This window comes from Eucyclogobius newberryi, unplaced genomic scaffold (genome assembly GCF_026437365.1).
Source record: "Eucyclogobius newberryi isolate DKJ021-1_F unplaced genomic scaffold, fEucNew1.0.hap1 SCAF_13, whole genome shotgun sequence".
In the NCBI taxonomy this organism is placed as follows: domain Eukaryota; kingdom Metazoa; phylum Chordata; class Actinopteri; order Gobiiformes; family Gobiidae; genus Eucyclogobius; species Eucyclogobius newberryi.
Genome location: NW_027315757.1, coordinates 27,093,590 through 27,114,915, shown reverse-complemented (window position 1 = coordinate 27,114,915; position 21,326 = coordinate 27,093,590). Strand labels below are relative to the sequence as shown.

The window sequence follows — 21,326 nt, the reverse complement described above, 5'->3', positions numbered from 1 at the left end:
ACAGACTGCTACAGACTGCTACAGACTACTACAGACTACTACAGACTACTACAGACTGCTACAGACTGCTACAGACTGCTACAGACTACTACAGACTACTACAGACTACTACATACCACTACAGACTACTACAGACTGCTACAGACTACTACAGACTACTACAGACTACTACAGACTGCTACAGACTACTACAGACTACTACAGACTACTACAGACTACTACAGACTACTACATACCACTACATACCACTACAGACTACTACAGACTACTACAGACTACTACAGACTGCTACAGACTGCTACAGACTACTACATACCACTACAGACTACTACAGACTACTATAGACTACTACTTACCGCTACATACTACTACAGACTACTACAGACTACTACAGACTGCTACAGACTACTACAGACTACTACAGACTACTACAGACTGCTACAGACTACTACAGACTACTACATACCACTAGAGACTACTACAGACTACTACAGACTACTACAGACTGCTACAGACTGCTACAGACTACTACAGACTACTACAGACTACTACAGACTAATACAGACTGCTACAGACTACTACAGACTACTACATACCACTACAGACTACTACAGACTACTACAGACTACTACAGACTGCTACAGACTACTACAGACTACTACATACCACTACAGACTACTACAGACTACTACAGACTACTACAGACTACTACAGATTACTACAGACTACTACAGACTACTACTGACTACTACTGACTACTACTGACTACTACAGACTACTACAGACTAATACAGACTGCTACAGACTACTACAGACTACTACATACCACTACAGACTACTACAGACTACTACAGACTACTACAGACTGCTACAGACTACTACAGACTACTACATACCACTACAGACTACTACAGACTACTACAGACTACTACAGACTACTACAGATTACTACAGACTACTACAGACTACTACTGACTACTACTGACTACTACAGACTACTACAGACTACTACAGATTACTACAGACTACTACAGACTACTACAGACTACTACTGACTACTACTGACTACTACAGACTACTACAGACTACTACAGACTACTACTGACTACTACTGACTACTACAGACTACTACAGACTACTACTGACTACTACTGACTACTACAGACTACTACAGACTAACCCTAACCCTGCTTTAGAAATCTGCTCTACTTGCTGTAATATTCAAATTTATTTGACCATTTTCTTGACAAACTTCCACTTGACTGATGTAAAACTGTGATAAATATTCACCACTACGGTGTACACCACAGAGAGTGTCACACCAAACTAAGCCATAATTAGAAAAATATGAGAACCTGTCATATGCACCATTATTCCTCCGCTTCACAGGGACAAATTGATGGATATGTGTGACTATACTGTCACAACGACACCCCAAATCATGCAGTTGGCCTCTAAATGTTCATATCGCCATCCAAAAGGTATATTATGTTGTTTCATATTGTTAATTGCTTTGGCAACGGTGCTAATTTTTCATCACTCTCAATCCGGATACATGTGTAGACGGTTCCTGGCAGTGCACTGCGGTCGCCTCCTGCTCCTGACATGTTGCCCAGAGGCACTGGTTGAACAATGGTTCAAAGTGCATTTCCCTTCAGAGACAGTAAAGTCATGCAGACAAGATGAAGGATAAGTCCAACCTTAAAACTTTGGTAAGGGAGAGCTTATGTCAACATAAGGCCTGGAATCATTCGACTGAAAAGCCATTCATTTTGAAATGGAAATGAATTGTGTAATTGTTGTCCAACCTTTTCAATGCCATTTAAAAAGTATCCTAAGCAAGCAAACAATCCTGCCGTAATGGTTCGTAATTAGCAAATTTGGTTAATTTGGCTAATGTTAAGCCTGAAAATGGTAATGATTACGGTTATGTCCAGCAGGTGAGCCAGTATTTGGGCAAACGTTTTCATGTAAAAAAATAAATGTCACAAATATACAGTATACAGTACATGAAGTGTGATATTTCTTAAAACGTTAAACTTCTCTTACACCTTTGTACTCTATTTTACTTTCTTCACTATGTCCTAACACTTGTTTATATCTAAAGAAAATGTGTGAACAAGTCAACGGCCAGTTTAGCGTGTGTGGGATGTACTCCTACTTTTACTGAAGGCCTGGCGACGGCGACACCATTTTAAAATACCCAGCAGAGATGCGCATTGTCGTCACACACAATTTGCACCAACGCGGTGACAAAAGCAATTCTTGCTACTCCATTCTTTGGAAACAGGTGCACAATAACCCCAAACTACCTCTTGTTTTGTAAGATCATTTGCAAGACGCACACAAGCAAAACAACTGTTGCTGTGCATTTATCAAGCTGCATCCTTGAACAAATGACACGTGACTCCTTTGTTGGCTCCCAATAGACATGCATCTGTGAGAGAAGATGACAGAGAAGAGATTTGGAGACTTCAGTGACAAAAGGGAGGAGGAGACAAGGAAAACAGGCTGTTGTAAATCTTACAAAGCAAATGGTCAAACACAAGGAGATAGAAAGGGTGATTGTTAGTTGGACGCTGTAACGTTTATCCTGGCATTGGAATTGCCAGACACATGCGCAAAACCATAAATAATAATAATGATTTGTTTTATTTAAAAGCCTTTCCATGAAGTATGTTTTCTCAAATGAACTGTTTAATGTGAATGTTAAATTACAAAGAGATACCGGTAATTGAACTGGAGAAATCAAGGTCAGGAGAGTAAAGTACTTGCTGCAACTGTCGCTATTGAAAATTTATAAATGATCAAATTTTTAAAATAAATGTATTTCGTTTTTTGTAGTAGTTAGCAGTTTAAATGGTATATTGTGTTGATGTGTGGTCGTATTTTCATGTGTGATGTCTTGAAGCTGCTGCAGTATATTAAAAATGCTGCTGCATGGGTCCTGACTGGAACCAGGACATATGATTACATTAGTCCTGTGCTCAGGTCTTTGCACTGCCTCCCTGTGGCGAAGATAATAGATTTTAAAGTAGCTCTCCTTGTGAAGTCTGTCCATGGCCTAGCGCCAAAGTATGTCTCGGACATGTTAGTGCCATATGAACCACCTCGGACTCTGAGGACCTCAGGGACCGGCCTCCTGCTGGTGCCCAGAAGCCAGGACTAAACATGGGGAATCTGCATCAGTTTTATGCAGCTAAGAACTGTAAGGAACATACAAGTCGTGACACTGCCAGTGTACAGGCTAAAAACTGTTTTGTTTAGCTGTGCTTATGACTGAATTTGATCTGTATTTTCTCTTTTTAAATGGATTTAATGTGATTATTTATGCTTTTTTGTGTTATGATTTCAATATATGTTTAATGTCTGTAAAGCACCTTAAATTACGATTGTACAAATTGTGTTCTGCAAATACATTTTGCTTGCTTGTTTGTCAGAGAGTGGACACTGTGAATTGTTCTTTTTGTTGAGTGAGTGTAATTGCATTGTATAATTTATTCCTGTGACTAAACCTCCTTTGAGGTGGATTGATCCAGTGTCTGCAGTCTGTTGTGGTGAAGAAAGAGTTGAAAGCCAAAGCTCTCAATTTACCGGTCAATTTACGTCCATCTGTCCTCACCTATGGTCATGAGCTTTGGGTAATAACTAAAAGCACAAGATTGTAAAAAATGAAAATGAATTTTCTCTGCAAAGTGACTGGCACTTCCTCAGAGATCGGGTAAGAAGCTCATTGGTTTCTTCTTTCCTAACCCACCAGGAGGAGGCCCTGTGGTAGACCCAGGACACGCTGGAGGATCTCTCTCTCTGTGACCTGGGAAAGCCCCAGAATAATGGAGCTGGAGAAAGTGTGTGTGGAAAGGGAAGTCCCTGCTCACACTGCTACCTCCACAACTCGTCCCCGGATAAGCAGAATTTATACCTTTAAATCAGTGACTAGCCAAATCTAGCTATAATCTGGTGCGAAACTAGCTATAATCTGGTGCGAAACATCTTTTTTTATCGTCTTAATGTCTCTGCACATTGTCCCTTCAAGACTAATACTAAACAAAACGGAACTAATTAATTCGTTTGTTTAGAGCTTGGGATTGAACGTCAAAAATACAACCATTCGAAAATGTGCCGTGTTTGCAGCAGCTTGTGTACCAGCGTGCAAAGCGTCCAAAGCGATGCATTAGCTATGTAAAAAGGGAAACAAAAGAGTCGTGAACAACCGGATCAGCTGCTGAATCACTACTGGTAATACATCTGTCACACTATAGTTTAGTATTAGGAATAATCTCCATTGGTTTAGCTATAGGCTAAAATTATCACATATTTTTTGTTTGCCAATGCATAACACTCTGACTGAAATTGTAAAGACATAAATGGTTTGGTTATATAAATAGTGACCAAAAAAACCTCTCGCTTCGTGTCTCACCTGAATTGGCAGGACAATGAGCGCCACAAAGATCATGATGACGACCAGGAGCTGCGAGGGCCAGATCTGGGGCGTGACGTCTCCAAAGCCCACCGTGGAAAACGTGACCACGCAGAAGTACAGCGAGTCGAACAGTGTCAGGTTATTTCCTGCTCGCTCCAGGTGTTGGATGCCACAAATACTACAATATTAAAGAGAGCACAGGAGAAAGGAGAATTCAGTGAAGACAGCGTGACAAATTGAAAGGCTGCGTAACATGCCGGTATCCATGGATGCAAAATGTCGAAACAATTTAATGCTGCTTTTGAGTGTCACCAATAATAAGGAAATAGGGTATTTTCAAATATTTGGCTAAGCATTTCTTATAGCTTTATTTTAATCAAACCAGTCAAGCATAACTCTATGACCATAACTTGTGGTATTGATCGTTTTGGTTGCTTTCATACTCTTAGATGCAGGACTACAGGGTTTGTCCTATTGATTACATATATTTTCAAATCCACAAATATTAAACCTGGTCATTTATCTTAGTGAGAAGGCCCTTTTACTCACTATATAATCACGTAAATCTGCAGATCTTTACCCCATCTATATTATAGGCCTACAGCTTGTTGTGATGTTATCTGTATTAGGTCTCATTGGTGCTAATTGAGTTAAATTTACCATACCAAAATGTCTGAAGATTTAAATGGTTGATTTAAAGCTTTAAGAAGATTTGTTATTAGAATGATCAGAGGACTGGAAGGACTGGAAATATACTTGTACCATACACATACAAGATCTAATAATGTGCAGCTCATTCTAGGGTTGGGTGGTCTGGTGTTAAAAGTCGAATCGTGCTCTCATTCCTATGACAATGTTGTATTTTGGTTAAATCACCATATCGTGGTTGACTAGTTTTCTCTTGAATTATAGAGTTAGTCTTCAGTAACTTTTTCTCACATTCACCTATTATTGGTCAACCTAAGCAATTATCTAAGGGAGTGACAGAAGCATTTAACCAATTGGAACAAAGCCTAAGTATTTTCGTAACCTCTTAAAAGCATTATGATATAATGTTTTGGCATATCGCTCACCCCTAACTCAGACTAATCCAGTTCAAATGGTTGAAGTGGATCTCTGTAAAGCAATAGTAATGTTCCCGACATGCGTCTAAGGTGTATTGCATGTAGAACAAGGGTGTCCAAACTTTTTTCACCAAGGGCCTCATTTGAAACTTAAACGGGGCAAAGGGCCAAAAACAACTTGACAATGTCGAATTTGTTGATCGACAAAGTGAATCATTCGAAATTTTGCGTTTGACGTAATTGCGATGAGCCTCCACACCTTTAATTAGACCTGGAACATTAATGTTAGGTTGGTATAACATCAATATGCCTGAATTTTCCCAATTTTACAGTAAAAAGTACTAGTTTTTGTTGTTTGGGCCAACATAGCAGGAAGCTGGAGGGCCAACAAAAATTGGTCTGAGGGCCGCATTTGGCCACCGAGCCCTAGTTTGGAAATGCCTGATGTAGAGGAACACTGCCGTAGAAAAAAATGCAGTATTCTGAGAAGAGATAGAGATGTAATTGAGAAAAGAATGTGTACACAATTAATTTTGAAGTTTATTCTTGTTTGATTTATATCCAGAGAAATGTGCATGTAAATCATTTTTTTCATAAGCATATATTTCATTTTTATATGCCAAATGTGGATGAGCGGGTATTAGATTGTCATCGGCTTTACCATTGGAAAAAAATAACGTACAAGAGGGCAAACAAGAGGCTTTTTGATTAGTTTGAGTATGTTAAGTTGTAAAGTTATGTGGCAGTTTTTGTGACAGCGGGCACAATACTGTTTGTGATAGTTGCTCTTTGTTTTATTCGGAAAATGTATATTTCAAAAATTGGAGTAAAACATACCTTGTACCAACATATGATAGTGACCTTAATATTGAGCTCAAATGTTTTACTTTTACTTGAAAAACGTACAATTATTTGTCCAGATATTGTCACATTTATCGATTTGAACGTATAATTCAGCATGAGGAAAGTTTGTCCAACACATGAATGAAAGTACTGTACACAAGTGTGTCATTTGCAGTATTATCGAGATCTACAGGATTGATCAGCCGGTAAATGCCAGCCTTGGTAACAGACCGCTTAATCATTCCACGATTGGGATCTCCTGGATTGGCGGCGGCTTTCATATGGAACACCTTATCTACTCTTGTGCTGTTACTACTCTTCATTTAGGTGAACTTTCTTCTCCCCACGACGCTGGATTTAAGATGACACCGCAACATTTTGAAACCCAAGAGTGTGCAATAGAGCACAATTCTTGTTTAGAAACTTCTATCCCAAACCCTTACAGAAGTTTATTTGTGGTGAAAGAAAATATATTTTGTTCAAATGAATATGCTTAAACTGGGTCTTTCACATCATAGATTAAAGGCAGTAGGTGGGTCTGAAATCTTTTTTTCTCCATGGAGATGTTGTTTTGCCTTGAATATTTCACAAAATGGCATAAAATGTCTCCATGGAGATAAACAGATTTCTCCATGAAACCAAGTATTTTTTGGCAATACAAATGCCTGGAATACAGGTATACACAACATTCCATGCACAGCAATCATGAGACAAGCAGTCAAAGCTGGGGTACCTAAGTATTTGTCAAAATAGTTCTTTGCAAACCCTTTGGCACATTATTAATATCCACAAGAACAAACATTTATCTCCAGGCGAGGGCTCGGCTTTAGATCAGATTTTTTCAGGCGGAGTGATACTTGTGAGTACCGCACCAAGCACAGCCAATCAGATCGCTCCCTCTTATTTCCAGGTTGATGAGAAATACATTACTTTATAATTAGATATAGACAGTGCACAGCAGTCTCATTTTTGTCACAAACTGCTGCTTGTACAAGATACTCATCCTCTGCAGGACCTTCCACCAGAAAACTTGCATAAGGCACCTTAAAAGTAAATCTTTCTGCACAATTCAGACCAACCAGGTAAATGTTATATTTCATAATGTTGTGATGTCATAATGAATGTTCCCTTTTCTTTTCATGTAGGACCACACGGATTATCCACGGCCTTCACACATCCCCTCCACTGCTCTTGTGCAATCACTAGTTGTCATTTATGAGCGCCATCTTCCCTTCACTGTTCCCAATTACCTGTTGGTGTATCTTTCCTCTCAGTTCCAGAACAATTCTTACTGTGCCGCCGTCTTATTATTTCCCACCTGTATCTCAGGGCAAAACCGCGAAAACCTATTTCCTTCAGTACAGATGGAATACCTCCTCGAGATTCCCAGAGTGTCATTGTGTGGTATACGCACCATGTAAACATAAGGCAGACCAGGGTGCTGATGAGGATCACCACCTGATTAAACATGGCTGAGTGAGTGCGCTGAATCGCTCTGTGGAGGTCGTTCTGCAAAAACACATTGAAAAGTCTATGCTTGAATTGTAGAGATTGTAAATTGTTCATTTTATCCCCATCGTGCACAATGTACGGTACATTAAATGAGAATGTAATGACACATAATGATACATGGGTTTCAGGAAAATGGGAAAGTAGGACCGTTGCTATAGTGATTAACAATGCAAAGCAAAATATAATATCATTTGAACAGGAAAAAGTGTATGTCAAGAAGCTGAAACATAGGGATGTATTGGATGTTGATACTGAGATACAGTGAAGGTCATTTTATTGATTCTTTTCACTCTGGTTTATGGTTCATAGCAACACACAATCTGACATTTAAACAGCAAACTCTATCATTCGACAATTTTGCTCAGTTTTGTCTCCAAATTAGCCGTTTTTACTGCTTGCCACGATTAGCATAAGTTTGATGGAGCCAAACTCTACTACATACACTCATTTATACAGAATAAAATACCTGATTTGTTCCTCTAATCCTAAATTTAGTTGAAATGTTTTGAAGTCACAATGAAAAATCTGTTAATTCAGTGCTAAAACAGCTTGAATATGTTGTTTGTTGCGAATTGCAAATTACAATTGCGAATAATTGTTTTTATAAAATACTTGTGGGTCATGTCTCTCTGTTTTGATTACAAATATGAAATTATGCATGCAGATGGAAAAGCCACAAAGCTGAGATGAAAACCACATCAAATTACACGCAGGGAACTGTTACAAGAATCCTTCAGACAGCAACAAAATCGCACACACTTTGAACATAAATGTTTTGAGACTGAATTACCTTTGAGCACAGCGTTACATCACACTGCAGAGTTTAAACGGCTGCGAATGTAATTGGCAATCTCATGCCAACAAAACAACATGGCAGGGATGCTGAGAACATTGAATATAGGGGACGGCACTTGACTTACTATCATGTTCTCCAGAGCATGTTTGGCCAGCCAGCAATTGAGGAAAACTGGGATGAAGAGATTTCTGAAGGAGGGCAAAATCACCTGTCAAAAAGAAAAAGTTGTTTAGAATTATACGACACTGTCAGTATATTCAGAAAGATGGGTATCAGAGGGATTAAAATGTAGATTTAAATAATGATATTACTTAAATAGTGGTAAAAAGTAGGGATCCATATATCCACATATCCACAGACTGACAGTTTGAAGAGCAACCAAAACATTTTCTCAAGTAAGATTACTGTTACTTCAATCAATCTCACTAAAGTAGAAGTAAACATTGCTTCCAGAAACCTCCTCTGAAAAGTGATATTTCTTCTGTAATGTATAATAATATATATATTGTAGCGTTCTAACATTGCCGCAATGGTTGTTGGGAAGTTTTGTGGGGGTGGTCTGGGTTGTAGATTCGGGAAGTTAGAGTTGTTGTTAAGAAACCCCTGTTACTGTCGGTTCTGGAGCGTGTCGTCGTTCAAACATTAAAGCCTATACGAACAAACCGGTTTCTCGTGACTTTTTCACCCACCGCTCGTTACAATATAATGTAGAAAGGTTGTAGAAATTAGACTGTGCCTAATTAAGTGCCCTGAGGGACTCCTGAGTCATGCATGGATGCTTAATTTAATATTAGAGGTGCATTGTATAACTCTTGTGCTGGAGGGTCTGCCACCAGCTTGACTCCATGGGGGTCCTATTTCTTTGCCTGGAATGTCCCACAGTATAGCTTTAAACTTATCTAAGTCAAGTTACAGGTCAGAGCTGTGAAGAGGCAAGCCATATCACAGTAAGCATGACCATTTTTAAAGATATTTTTAAAAATAAAAACAGCTGTAATTGAATAAAGGCAAGATAGATACATTCAATGCCATACTGTGGAACATTCCAGGCTGAGCGATAACATAGGTTCCATCAGAAAGGTTATAGAGTGCACCTTTACCACGTATGGGCCACTCACAGTGATCATGAAAGGAATGGCGCTGATCATCTCCAGAATGAACGGGACACGCAGGACCTGCTCCCAGACGTTGCCCTGGAAACATGTCAGAACACAGTGAGGTCAGGGAACTCCATTGTCATGACGACCTCAGGGATTACCACATTACTAACACTTGAACTAATCTGTGAGCGCGGCACCATTATCAAAGATAACAGCTCTTAATGGCAGCCACAGGTTTGAAAATAAACAGATTTTGCTTCGAGCTCCAATACATCAGAAACTGGATGATGGGTTCACATTCTTGAATTAGAAATTGTTTAAATAACCTAAATCTACAAATAAAAAATGTATAAAGTTGAACCTGATAATCGTTTGGGATTGATTTGCTTCCTGTTTGTAGCTGACTTTTGCCCATTCAAATATAGCCTACAACTATTTGTTTCACATTGTTTATTTCTATGGCAACAGGCTGACAGCTTTCAAGCTTATTTTGAATGTTCCCATTTTTATGTTACAGAGAACAACATATTAAAATGTGTTGATATCGTAAACAACCTTTTACCAGGTTTTGTTTCATAAGGGTGGGCTTTGCAACTACAAAGACAACCTTAAGTAAAATGCCACAATGGCTTAAAGTTCTTTGCGCTACTCAACTTTTATTATAAATGGCTGTGTAGACTTACTGTTCCCTTGCCCTTCCATTAATATAGGGCTGCAACTAACAATTATTTTGATTCTCAACCAATCTAATGATTATTATGTATATAAATGAATTAGTTGTTTTGACTGTGAAAGGCCCATTTATTTGGTGTAGCTAAAATAATACCGCTCGAGGACATCTTGATCGAGTTTAACCCTTCGGGGTCGACGCCCGCGCCGGCGCGTGTGAAAACGTGGTCGGCTTTAGGACCCGGTAGCATGAAAACCAAGCAACGTAGACGGCTGCTGTTTTTTTCGAATCCACCAAATAAAACCAAAGTTATGAACGTTTCAATTCCATTAAAAATTTGCGGAAAAATATGCGCTCTTTTCTGCGCGCGTTACATTTCTTATAATAACTTTGTCGTCTTTTGTGATAAAACGAAACGGAAAAAAACGTTAGCCTTGTGCTAACCCGGATGTTCAGGACGCACACGAGGAACGTTAACATTAGTCACATGACAATTAGTCAACGAGGAAGAACGAACGAGAGGAATCATGCTGTTTTTGAGTAGTTTTGGAGAGTTTTAGTATTTCAAGTATTTCATTATCAGTAATATAGTTGTGAAGCAAAATGAGGGGCACACTTCATGTTGATCAAGTTTAGACCTGGTTTAGACCTGCTTTAGTCCTGGTTTAGTCCTGGTTTAGATCTGCTTTAGTCCTGGTTTAGTCCTGGTTTAGACCTGGTTTAGTCCTGGTTTAGACCTGCTTTAGTCCTGGTTTAGTCCTGGGTTAGTCCTGGTTTAGACCTGGTTTAGTCCTGGTTTAGTTCTGGTTTAGACCTGGTTTAGACCTGGTTTAGTCCTGGTTTAGACCTGGTTTAGTCCTGGTTTAGTCCTGGTTTAGACCTGGTTTAGTCCTGGTTTAGACCTGGGTTGGACCTGGTTTAGACCTGGTTTAGTCCTGGTTTAGACCTGGTTTAGACCTGGTTTAGTCCTGGTTTAGACCTGGGTTTAGTCCTGGTTTAGACCTGGTTTAGACCTGGGTTGGACCTGGTTTAGACCTGGTTTAGTCCTGGTTTAGACCTGGGTTAGACCTGGTTTAGAGTTCCTTCTGAACATCACTCACATGGAAGTACAAGGCCTGTCATTCTGTGTGTCATTCTGGACTGAAACTGTTTTGAGAAGTGGCACAAATCGAAAAACGCCTGAGGATTTACCTACTTTTTATTGTAAATAGTGGTTTATTGCTTGTATATATCACAAGAATACTTTTATATGTTCATATTTGCACCTTGTGGTTCAGTTTGAACCTTTTTAAATGCTTGGTTGAGCATGTTTGAGGGTTTTACAATGAAAAAAACATAATTTTTCCAGACGGACTTTGTGTTTTCTGTGTGTGTTTAGGTCCAGTGTGTTGAAATAGTATGTCAAAGTGAAAAACTAACTAACTGATCATATAGGTGAGGTTGTGCTGAAAAAAAAAAAAGATACCCAATATTGGTCTGGTAAACATTTCTTAATGTAGTGTATCAGGGCAAAATTGAAGGTACCCAAAAACGGCCCAAAAAGCTCCGGACCCCGAAGGGTTAAAACAAACAAATTAGGTTATTTCCTCAAAAAAACAAAATGTATTTTTTCCTGTGTCATTTGAGTGCAATTCCTGCTTTGTCTGAGCCATAAAACCTCTTTTCATACACATGTCACATTCTCGAGTCTGTTTAGTCCAGATAACAATTGACTACATTTTTAAAAATGTATTCCAATAATCGATTCGTTGCGATTAATCGGTTAGCCTGTTTCAGCCCCGATGTCTTTTGCTGTGTGCTGCTGCCATTTTCCTGAAAAGCGATTGGGACACAACGAGGACAGGGGAACTCCATAGTCATGACAACCTATAGGGGATTGCCACATAACCCGAACGATCAGTGAGTAGAGCAGGAAAATCGACCACTTTTGTGCTAAGAGAACAGGAGATAAAAGACGTGTTATACAACCCCCCCAAGGCCATTTGTGGCGTTACTCAGCCCAATTAAGATGTCAGCCATTGCTTCTTTATGTGTCTGCCCCTTACTTTTTATGCTGTTGACCTGAATGTGGCCATAGCGTAGGTGGACAGGCGCGGGGCTGTCCACAGGAATCAGTGGGCTCTAAATGCTAAGGCCATCACTAGCCTACGGAGTAATCTACCGCGTGAGCCCTTCATAGGCTTATAGTGTCAAGTACATCAAAAGCAGAGCAGTCGCAGAGATGGATGGGCCCCCTGCTGCATCAACACAGGGGCCTCGGCGTGAGTCTGACTGATCTATGCTGATAGCAGGAGAGGTTTAAGACTGCCCGAGGAGCTCTCCAAGTGAATAACTAAAACGGAGAATTGTCACAGCAACAAGAATGCAAAATATGACAAGTGAGCGCAATAGGCGCTTGATCCTCTGCCACTCTGCAATTATGCCTGACTTATTGGAAAAAACGTCACCACTTTCAGGAATTCTATGACTTTAGACTTTGCCGTTTAACTTGCAGATAGCAGATTTCTTTTTTTACCTGGTTCATGGTTAATATCTCTGTAATTACTATACACTTGAAACAAAAGCACGTTTAAAGTTCAACATTGTGGGTCATTCAGAGCCCTTTATGATGAGTTCACCAACAAGGCCTGTTACGTCATCTGGATTGGTGTCACCGGGTGGCCGGGTCTTCCCCCACGGGGCCCAGCCGGGCCCAGCCGGGCACAGCCCAAAGGAGCAACGTGTGGGAGGATCTATAATGGGCCAGAGCAGAGAGATCTGGGCCGCAGTCGACAGCGGGGGCCTCATAGAAACTGGCTCAGGGGACATAGACTGGACGCCTCCCTGGGGATGTGTTCTGAACGCTGGAGGGACTATATCTCGACTATGTCTCTCGGCTATGTCTCTCGACTATGTCTCTCGACTATGTTTCTCGACTATGTCTCTCGACTATGTCTCTCAACTATGTCTCTCGACTATGTCTCTCGACTATGTTTCTCGAGTATGTCTCTCCACTATGTCTCTCGACTATGTCTCTCGACTATGTCTCTCGACTATGTTTCTCAACTGTGTTTCTCGACTGGCCTAGGAACGCCTCTTGATCCCCCGGAGGAGCTGGAGAAAGTGTCTGGGATGAGGGAAGTCTGAGATTCCCTGCTTTGACTGCTGCCCCCGCAACCCGGCCCCGGATAAGCGGAAGAAGATGGGAGGAAGGATGTGTTGGTCATTAGATATTTCTTTCAAAAAGTAAATCTCCCAAAGAGTTCTCACACAGACTCTTGGCCACCATCTGAAATGATGACATCATTAAAGAATTGAACGCGAACACGACTTGTTGGTTCACAGGTGAATCAAGACAATCCCGTTGACACTTCAAGCACAAGCTCTCGACAACAATGGTGTAGCAGTGTTGAAAGGTGATACAGTGGCAAGGTGTGATCTAACATCAATGTAAAAATAGCCTACTTCAGTCTGTGAAGTGTTTGATATTCTGTGTGAAACTGTAGTACTGTCTGCTGAGAGAGCACACAATAGAAGAGACTGGTGTCTCTTCTCAACAAAACATTGTTGAAAAAGTACTATTTTGTAGATATTTTTTTCCCCACTTTTTGAATCTGCAAAATGTACACAAATTACTCTCACTAGATCTTGACAAAACAGGAGACTTGAGATGAAGTACACAGACGCTACATAAAAGGCCCAGTGATCGTGATCAAGAAGAAATTGTCAATTTCAAAGACATTATTATGTTGTGCCTTAAAGAAAACGAGTTGAAATGTGTAAAATATAATTGTTGTCAGTGCTCTATATTGTGTTGTTTGTGTTGTTTGCTGTGTGACAAAAGCTGACAGTAGCAGCAGTAATTTGCACGTACATTTGGACATTTATGGATGTATAATGAATATCCATTTAGGGAAAACCTGAACTTACCTTATAACTTAGATATACGAGCAACATTGTCTCTAGGAAGCTGATGAAAGCCACAAGGACCTGCATAAAAAAGGACAGAGACAGTGAAAGTCCTCAAGTGGAACCTAGAGACCTGCACAGACAGAAATTAGGAGTCTTCACAAAGAAGACAGAAGCGTGGGCGAGCGCTGTGGGAGCGTGGTGATTGAACCACAGAGGGAACGGCTGTAAGTGAATCCAGGGATACACCGAGACAGAGGTATTTGCACTCGTGAAACTATGTAAAGAACCAATGCAAAAAGATCTGTGCTGGTGTAAAGGCCCAAATACTTTCGGATATTTGTATGGTAACTCATGGATACAGTGTTCGCCTACTGTAAACAGGCGGACATGGTTCAATCTGGTATTGTGCTGTCTAACCTGCAAAGCCCAGAGTGGCAGAGGTCTATCCACCCAGATGATCAGTTTCCTGGAAGACAAGACAAATAAAGGTTATAATATGACAGAGACATAGAGAATAATTAATAATAGACTCATTTGTCTAATAGACTCATTTGACAAAAATAAATTGATTTGATTTGATTTAATTTGTTGGCATGGTATAAAATAGATGAATTACCAGACTGTGAGGGCTGATCAATTTCAGAAAAAAATATAAATATTTCTGACCAGCATTGTAATTGTGTAATTGAATCTTCAATGATTGGTTTAAGTTCAGTCCACAGTGGCATTGAATTAAAATGAGCTAAATACTAAAGGAAAACAAGAATAACAAGCAGGGATAACAACTATCAATTACTATCATTTATTTTTTATTTTAAATTGGCTCAATGGAATTTTTCAGCCCGAATATTCAAATATCTTATCACAGTGTTTCCCAACCAGGGGAACAAGGCCCCCCGGAGGTACACAAGGAATATGATGTTTAATACCCGCTGATTAAAAACGCATATATTTGGAGGATTTTTGACACAAATAGCATTGATTAAGAGCTTAAGAGCATATTGTTAACATACCTATAATAAACCAATTGATTTAGTCTAAAAATAAAGTTGGTTCAAACCACTGGCTTATCACATTGTCTATGTTTCTATTGTAGTTTTAATTGTTATACAAATTAAGCCATTAAGCTTTCTTGTTCTTGGCTGGCACTTAATGTATGTAACTTAACATTCAGTCATTGTGAACTTAATATACCAGACATAATGTAATGAATGTAATTTGTAGGCCTATAGTTAGGTACATGTTTTTTTCCCGTGCTTAATTGCCTGGAGTCTTCAGCTCACAGCAGCAGAAGTTCAATCTCTTTCCTGTGTTCGCATTGTCAGACTTCTTACTCATTTGAATTCAGAGCGTAGCCTAGATCAATAGGTCCTGAGCTAAAGACTTACTATATATAAGGCCATAATTCTATTTTCTGGATGTCTTCAGAGTTCCTATCCACTATATATCCCCAGTCGAATGTTATGAGCTTAACTTCACTAGATATTGTCCTTTTCCTGACAGATAATCTATGGTGACGAATGAACATGGATGCATAATGCTGCATATCAGAGTTTGGAATTGAATTAGTGACGTTTTATTGACATTTATCAGTGTGGTGGCGATGTCCATTCCCTCTCTAGGGGTTGTGGGTTAGACATCTCTCCAAAATCCTAATTAAAGTCTCACCAGTCAAACTCATTCCAGCGCTGAAATGACGTGTTCACTTTGGTACAGTTGACTCCGCTTACACTGCAGGGGTCAAACCACAAAAAGTGCAATTAAAGTTGTTTTTCTCCGTGCCACATTTTTCTGCCCTTACAAAAAAACACAGCACTGAACCCAAGCCCATCCTAAATTGATCCGAGCACATTGGATCGCTGTTACCGCAGAGTATTCTGTTGTTAGCTGACCTCTGCTACTGGTTGTTATAGCTGTGATCTCGCTTACCAGTCTTGTCGGGCTTCTTCTGGATTGTCCAGCAGCACTCGGACGATGTAGAGGAGACAGCTAAGCACTTTCAGAGAAAAATTGAACATTCGCACCCGCAGACCTGCATGACAAAAACAGATCGACAAGGATTAAAGTGGGAACAGCCGATGATGTCATACATAAAACATTTTGGCACTAGTTGATTTCTACAACTACTACTGGGCTAGTAGTGAATGAGAGTTCTCTGACTGTTAGCCGATGTTGGGCTAGCTTTGATTAGCCAACACATTCAAGCTTACAAAATAAAGTAGACTAATGCAGCCTTTTAGCCTAACGGGTGCTAACACTATCCATCTGGCTCCATCATGTTTTAAAAACCTCAAGCAGAGACATATTTTTTATATGATTTAATATGTTTCTAAGTAGCCTTTTAGCTGATGTGTCTAATTGTTCAGCCCTGGCTGGCTGGACAGCCTCTAACTAGCGGTTTCTGACATGCTGGGCCGTTAGCTCCGTACAGTCAATGGTTCTATCAAGCTTTATTTCTAAGATTTGTAATGGGTAAAGATTAATTAAAGGGGTGAAAGCTCATCAAAACATTTTAATATTGAGTGTTTGGGCTGTTTAGGGATCGAGAGCTTACAAATCCTTTTCCCCACACACAATTATCTAATTCAGTCTCCAGGTAATTTGTTTGACTCTATACACCTCCATCCCTCAGGATGTAATTCAAATATTCACCAACTTCTCTGTCCATGGCTGTTGTGTCGCCAGTATCAATATGTTGTATTCTGGAGCAAAGACATCTATGGCAGTTGGTCATATGTCTGGCAAAAAAATCACTATTGGTGACTGATTTATTATTGATTTATAAGCCCTAATTATACACACATTAAATTACTTCACATAGTTACACATTTAATCCTGATACAGGTTATAGTTTTATTTAGTGGCGATGGAGGAAAAAAGTCTAAGTCTTCTTGCTTGGAACTAAGAGTACTGAAATGTTCTGTAGTCATCGTTCCATCACAATTTGAAGGTCCAACTGAATGAAATCTGACAAAATAGTAGGCTATCACTGTAACAGAAGATTCTGATTTAGTTTTTTGATTCCTTCACTCATTCACACTCAGTGAATATGTCAAACTTTTGGGATCTTATCAGCTGCAACATATTAAGTTTTAATACTGCAGTTTATCATCACGTGCACATGCCTTAAAATATTAGCTTTCAACAATTCAGGACGAAATGATACTCATCACATTTAAACATCTAATTTCAGAAATACTTTGAGTGAATAATAAGCACAGCCAGACTCACTGGATCTTTGGTTTTTGATGAAGAACAACTTGAGACGCTCCTTGAAAGTGTTTTCATTCACATAGAACTCCACTTGGACTCTACAAGGACAGAAGCACACAAGGATGAAAGTTAGTCAAGTCCATGTCAAATATTGGTAGAAGAAAAAAGTGAATTATCAGGATGCACTGCCATAATAAGCATTCCAAGGCAGTGTTGGGGGTCAACGTTTCTAACCATTTGACTGTAAAAAAGAAGGTTGACAGTTGGAGTCCAGCCTGGGATTATTGTGTCCCTGTGCAAGACACTCAACCTCCAGCCATTGCATTAAAGAAAAAGGGCACAAACATCCAAAGCACCATATGTTAGTTATTAGTTCACTGTGCAAAACGTTCTCTAAAAAGGAGCAGCGGATCCAAAAAGCTTATAATCAGTGTTGGGAAGTAACCGGATACATGAACAGAAAATACAAATTCAGAATAAAAATTTTGAGTAACTGCATTCTTGTACTGTTAATGTTTTATTTCGTGGTTTTCAGAATATTGTTACTAAATTCAGAGGAATACGTTGTGGTATGTGATAATTAAATTTAGGCTTCAAATGCTACCCTCTATGAGAATAATGGAAAATGCAGCTCTTGTGCGTTTTTCCATTATTCTCTCATTTGTGATATGGTTTCTCTTATCTTATAAACAAATGCTTAGCAACTGGTGAAACAAAAACATATTTTCATGCTATAATATAAATGTAACTCTAACTCAAAGTGTATACTTATTTTTCCTTTTATCTTTTGCAAAGTTGTAAAAAAAGAGCCATGTGAGTCACTATTTGATGCTTTGGGATGAGAGCTGATTGGCTGTCCAAGGGTGGTCCACCATTTCAATTCTCCATCTGAATAAACTGTCCCAAACCTGTGCCAGTGACCACAGTAGAGATGCTCCAAAGAGTTTCTGAGAACTAGATACATTTAAATACCTTCTTCCTCCTCAGATTCCCCAAGCTTTAATGCCATATTGTGGAACATTCTAGAGAAGCAAACATATACGTGGAGACAAATAGGTGACAAACCCTCCCCCAGAAGAGCTGCATAGTGCCCCTTTAAGTGTCATTGAGACATGACGAACATTTTAATATCAGACTACCATAGTAAGTTGGCAAAATGGGCACAAATTAGAGCTAAAAGGTGATGTCGTCAAAAATGATAGAAGTAAAAGCCCAGGCAGTGTTAAACCCTAATAGCGGAAATGGCTGGGCTGCGTGTCATCCCTCCGCCCATGGGTTCAAACAGCTGTTGTCGGTCTTGTTATCTGCTCTGATTAAATATAGAGCAACAAATGACTTCCCTCTGATGTTTCTGCTCATGGGAGGCCATAATTACAGGTCTTTCTCTCCCCCCTTTTCAGTATCCAGGCCCCCCTCCTGTCCATACAGCCCATGCACTCAATCAAACACACACCTACAGGTGCACGCTCAGCGGGGGGGCCCACCTGTCAAGTAATAATCATTTAATAGTGTTTACAACAGCGCCAAGCACATGTGAGTGGACATAACGGTGTTGACTATGCTAGCTTTCTGACCAGCATATCGGAGAGAGGCTTTCATTTTATCCTATGGAGAAGTGGTGATTCAGGATGGAGAGTGAAATGAAAAGAGGCCAGACAGGAGTCCTGGCGGGGGTCTACTGAGCCCTGCACGTGGACAGATGAAAGAGCGGCAGTCCATTGTTGTGTAAGTGTATGTGGAGACAGGAAGAGGCACTGCTGGAGGTGAGTGGATCACCCAGGGCTCTGTCACATGGGACTGGAAATGGAAACATTTAGAAGAAATGTTACTTCACGTGGGATTTCATAGTGTTTATTGACTTTCCTTGTCTTCCATCTGAGTAAAATGTTAAGATAAAGGTCATTAAATGAAAATAAAAAAGTGAATGTTTTGCTGTTGTCTATACAAATTTAGATTCAATTATTTACAAATTACAGATACAATTATACAATAAAACATAAATTAGCATGAGTTAGCATTTACTCAAAATATTTTCTGAGACAGTATGTTTTTTCCAGTAGTGGTTAATTCACGGCTCTTCTTTTTACTTTTTAAAATAGTTTTGGCTTACATCAAAGATTTGGCTAAGTTCGATTGTGATCTCTTTCTAGGATACAAGTAAAACATGTGTTCAGCAAATACTTAAGTTTTATTTTCAGAAATTGATTTTACTTTTACCCAATAATTTAAGATTGCATCAATATAAAAAAGTTACACTCAAAGGTTCAGTGTTCTTTTCAGGAAATATTTTAACAGCTAATAATATTCTGTACTTGTGTGTTATTGTTTTTTTGGTTTCCAGCACATTATTTGGCCACTCCGAGTCCATTCCTTGCACGCAGTACCAACATTTGGGCTACAGTGGTGTAGAGGGTCAACTTTTCTGTGGTTGCCATGGGAACACAGCATCCCTTGTCTCTCTCTGTTTTCCCGCATGCCATGTCAACAGATGTTAGTGTACTCCGGGAACATGGTCAATGTCTTTATAATTCCACGCATAAAAAACACAGAAAAAGTCATTTATGCTTCAGAGAAATTGCAGTGGAGTCAATGTGTGATTGTAAACTGGTTTGTAAGATGAAAGCTCAGGAAAGAGGGCACAAGTGAGAGATGGAATTGTACATGGGTAATCAATGTTCCAGCATGACTTCTTTTAAGCACCGACAAATCTAATTCAACATCAATTTCCGATGTAATAGCAGATGTTAATGGAATCGTGACTTACATGTATACAATATTAAACAGCTCATGGCCAGATGTCACTACTAAACTGATGAATAATTACTTGTAGTAGGCCCAATTTATTTTTGGGCCTTACAAAAATAAATTGATTTGATTTGATTTGATGTAGCAAACTCATATGCAACAGTACATTATATATTCATAAGTTCTTGTAACTGTCAACCCGTAAAAAGGGTGTGATATCAAGATCAATTGGTTGATTAATCATTTATGCACAATAGAATTGTAAGAACTAAAATGTTTATAATATTGACAGTTGTAGAATCCCAAAAAAGACATTTGCAAGTGCATTTTACCAGCTTTTTTTTTTCTTTCTTCTTCAGTTTTTCAGCTGCTGTTTAACTGCTGTTTTATTAAATTGACTGGATTTACTCTATCAATCAAAAAGTTGAATGTCAAAGGTCACATACTAGAACAATGGTGATCTATTAGACAACGGTAATGAAAGGGATGTAAATAATTGTGAATACCGGTCATTTTAATATTACAATGTTTTTTCAAGTGTGAAGCAGCTGGGATGAGGATCAGCCCCTCCAAATCCGAGGCCATGATTCTCAACCGGAAAAAGGTGTCTTGCCCTCTCCAGGTGGGTGGGGAGTCCTTGCCCCTGAGTTCAAGTATCTCGGGGTCTTGTTCACAAGTGAGGGAAGGATGGAGCATGAGATTGACAGGCGGATCTGCAATGATGATCCCGATCCTGATAGAATATATTTGCGGACGAAAACACTAAATCTTACATGTTTTTTGTGTCATTTTTATGTAACTCCTGTTTTGTCTGACATGTTTTGAAGTCTGTATATAGACCACACTATGGTTACTTAACTAGTTGACAATTATCTCACTAATTGGTTAGTTGTGATGAATCAATTAACTTGCCCTAAGGAAAACCAAATAAGAAAATAATAAAGAAATGTGTCTTACTTTCTATATATGCGGTCTAAGCTATCATTACAGTCCATACATGTTTCTGTGTGTTGACCGCCAGCTTTCAAAGCACTTTATTTCATTACATTCCATGTAGTTAATTATGACC

The 21,326-nt window shown here is 39.3% G+C and overlaps 1 protein-coding gene across 1 annotated transcript in view; it reads right to left on the bottom strand.

The window, feature by feature from the left end:
- Nucleotides 1-21,326, bottom strand: part of kcnt2b (potassium sodium-activated channel subfamily T member 2b) — an 83,600-nt gene that overhangs the window by 37,942 nt on the left and 24,332 nt on the right. Inside the window, exons 2-10 of the mRNA XM_072443852.1 lie at nt 17,531-17,610; nt 16,229-16,331; nt 15,968-16,030; nt 14,717-14,765; nt 14,318-14,377; nt 9,757-9,831; nt 8,763-8,846; nt 7,745-7,839; nt 4,421-4,601 (exon numbers count right to left, since the gene is read on the bottom strand). Coding sequence (XP_072299953.1) covers nt 4,421-4,601; nt 7,745-7,839; nt 8,763-8,846; nt 9,757-9,831; nt 14,318-14,377; nt 14,717-14,765; nt 15,968-16,030; nt 16,229-16,331; nt 17,531-17,610 — 790 coding nt within the window. The remainder of the gene's footprint in view (nt 1-4,420; nt 4,602-7,744; nt 7,840-8,762; nt 8,847-9,756; nt 9,832-14,317; nt 14,378-14,716; nt 14,766-15,967; nt 16,031-16,228; nt 16,332-17,530; nt 17,611-21,326) is intronic.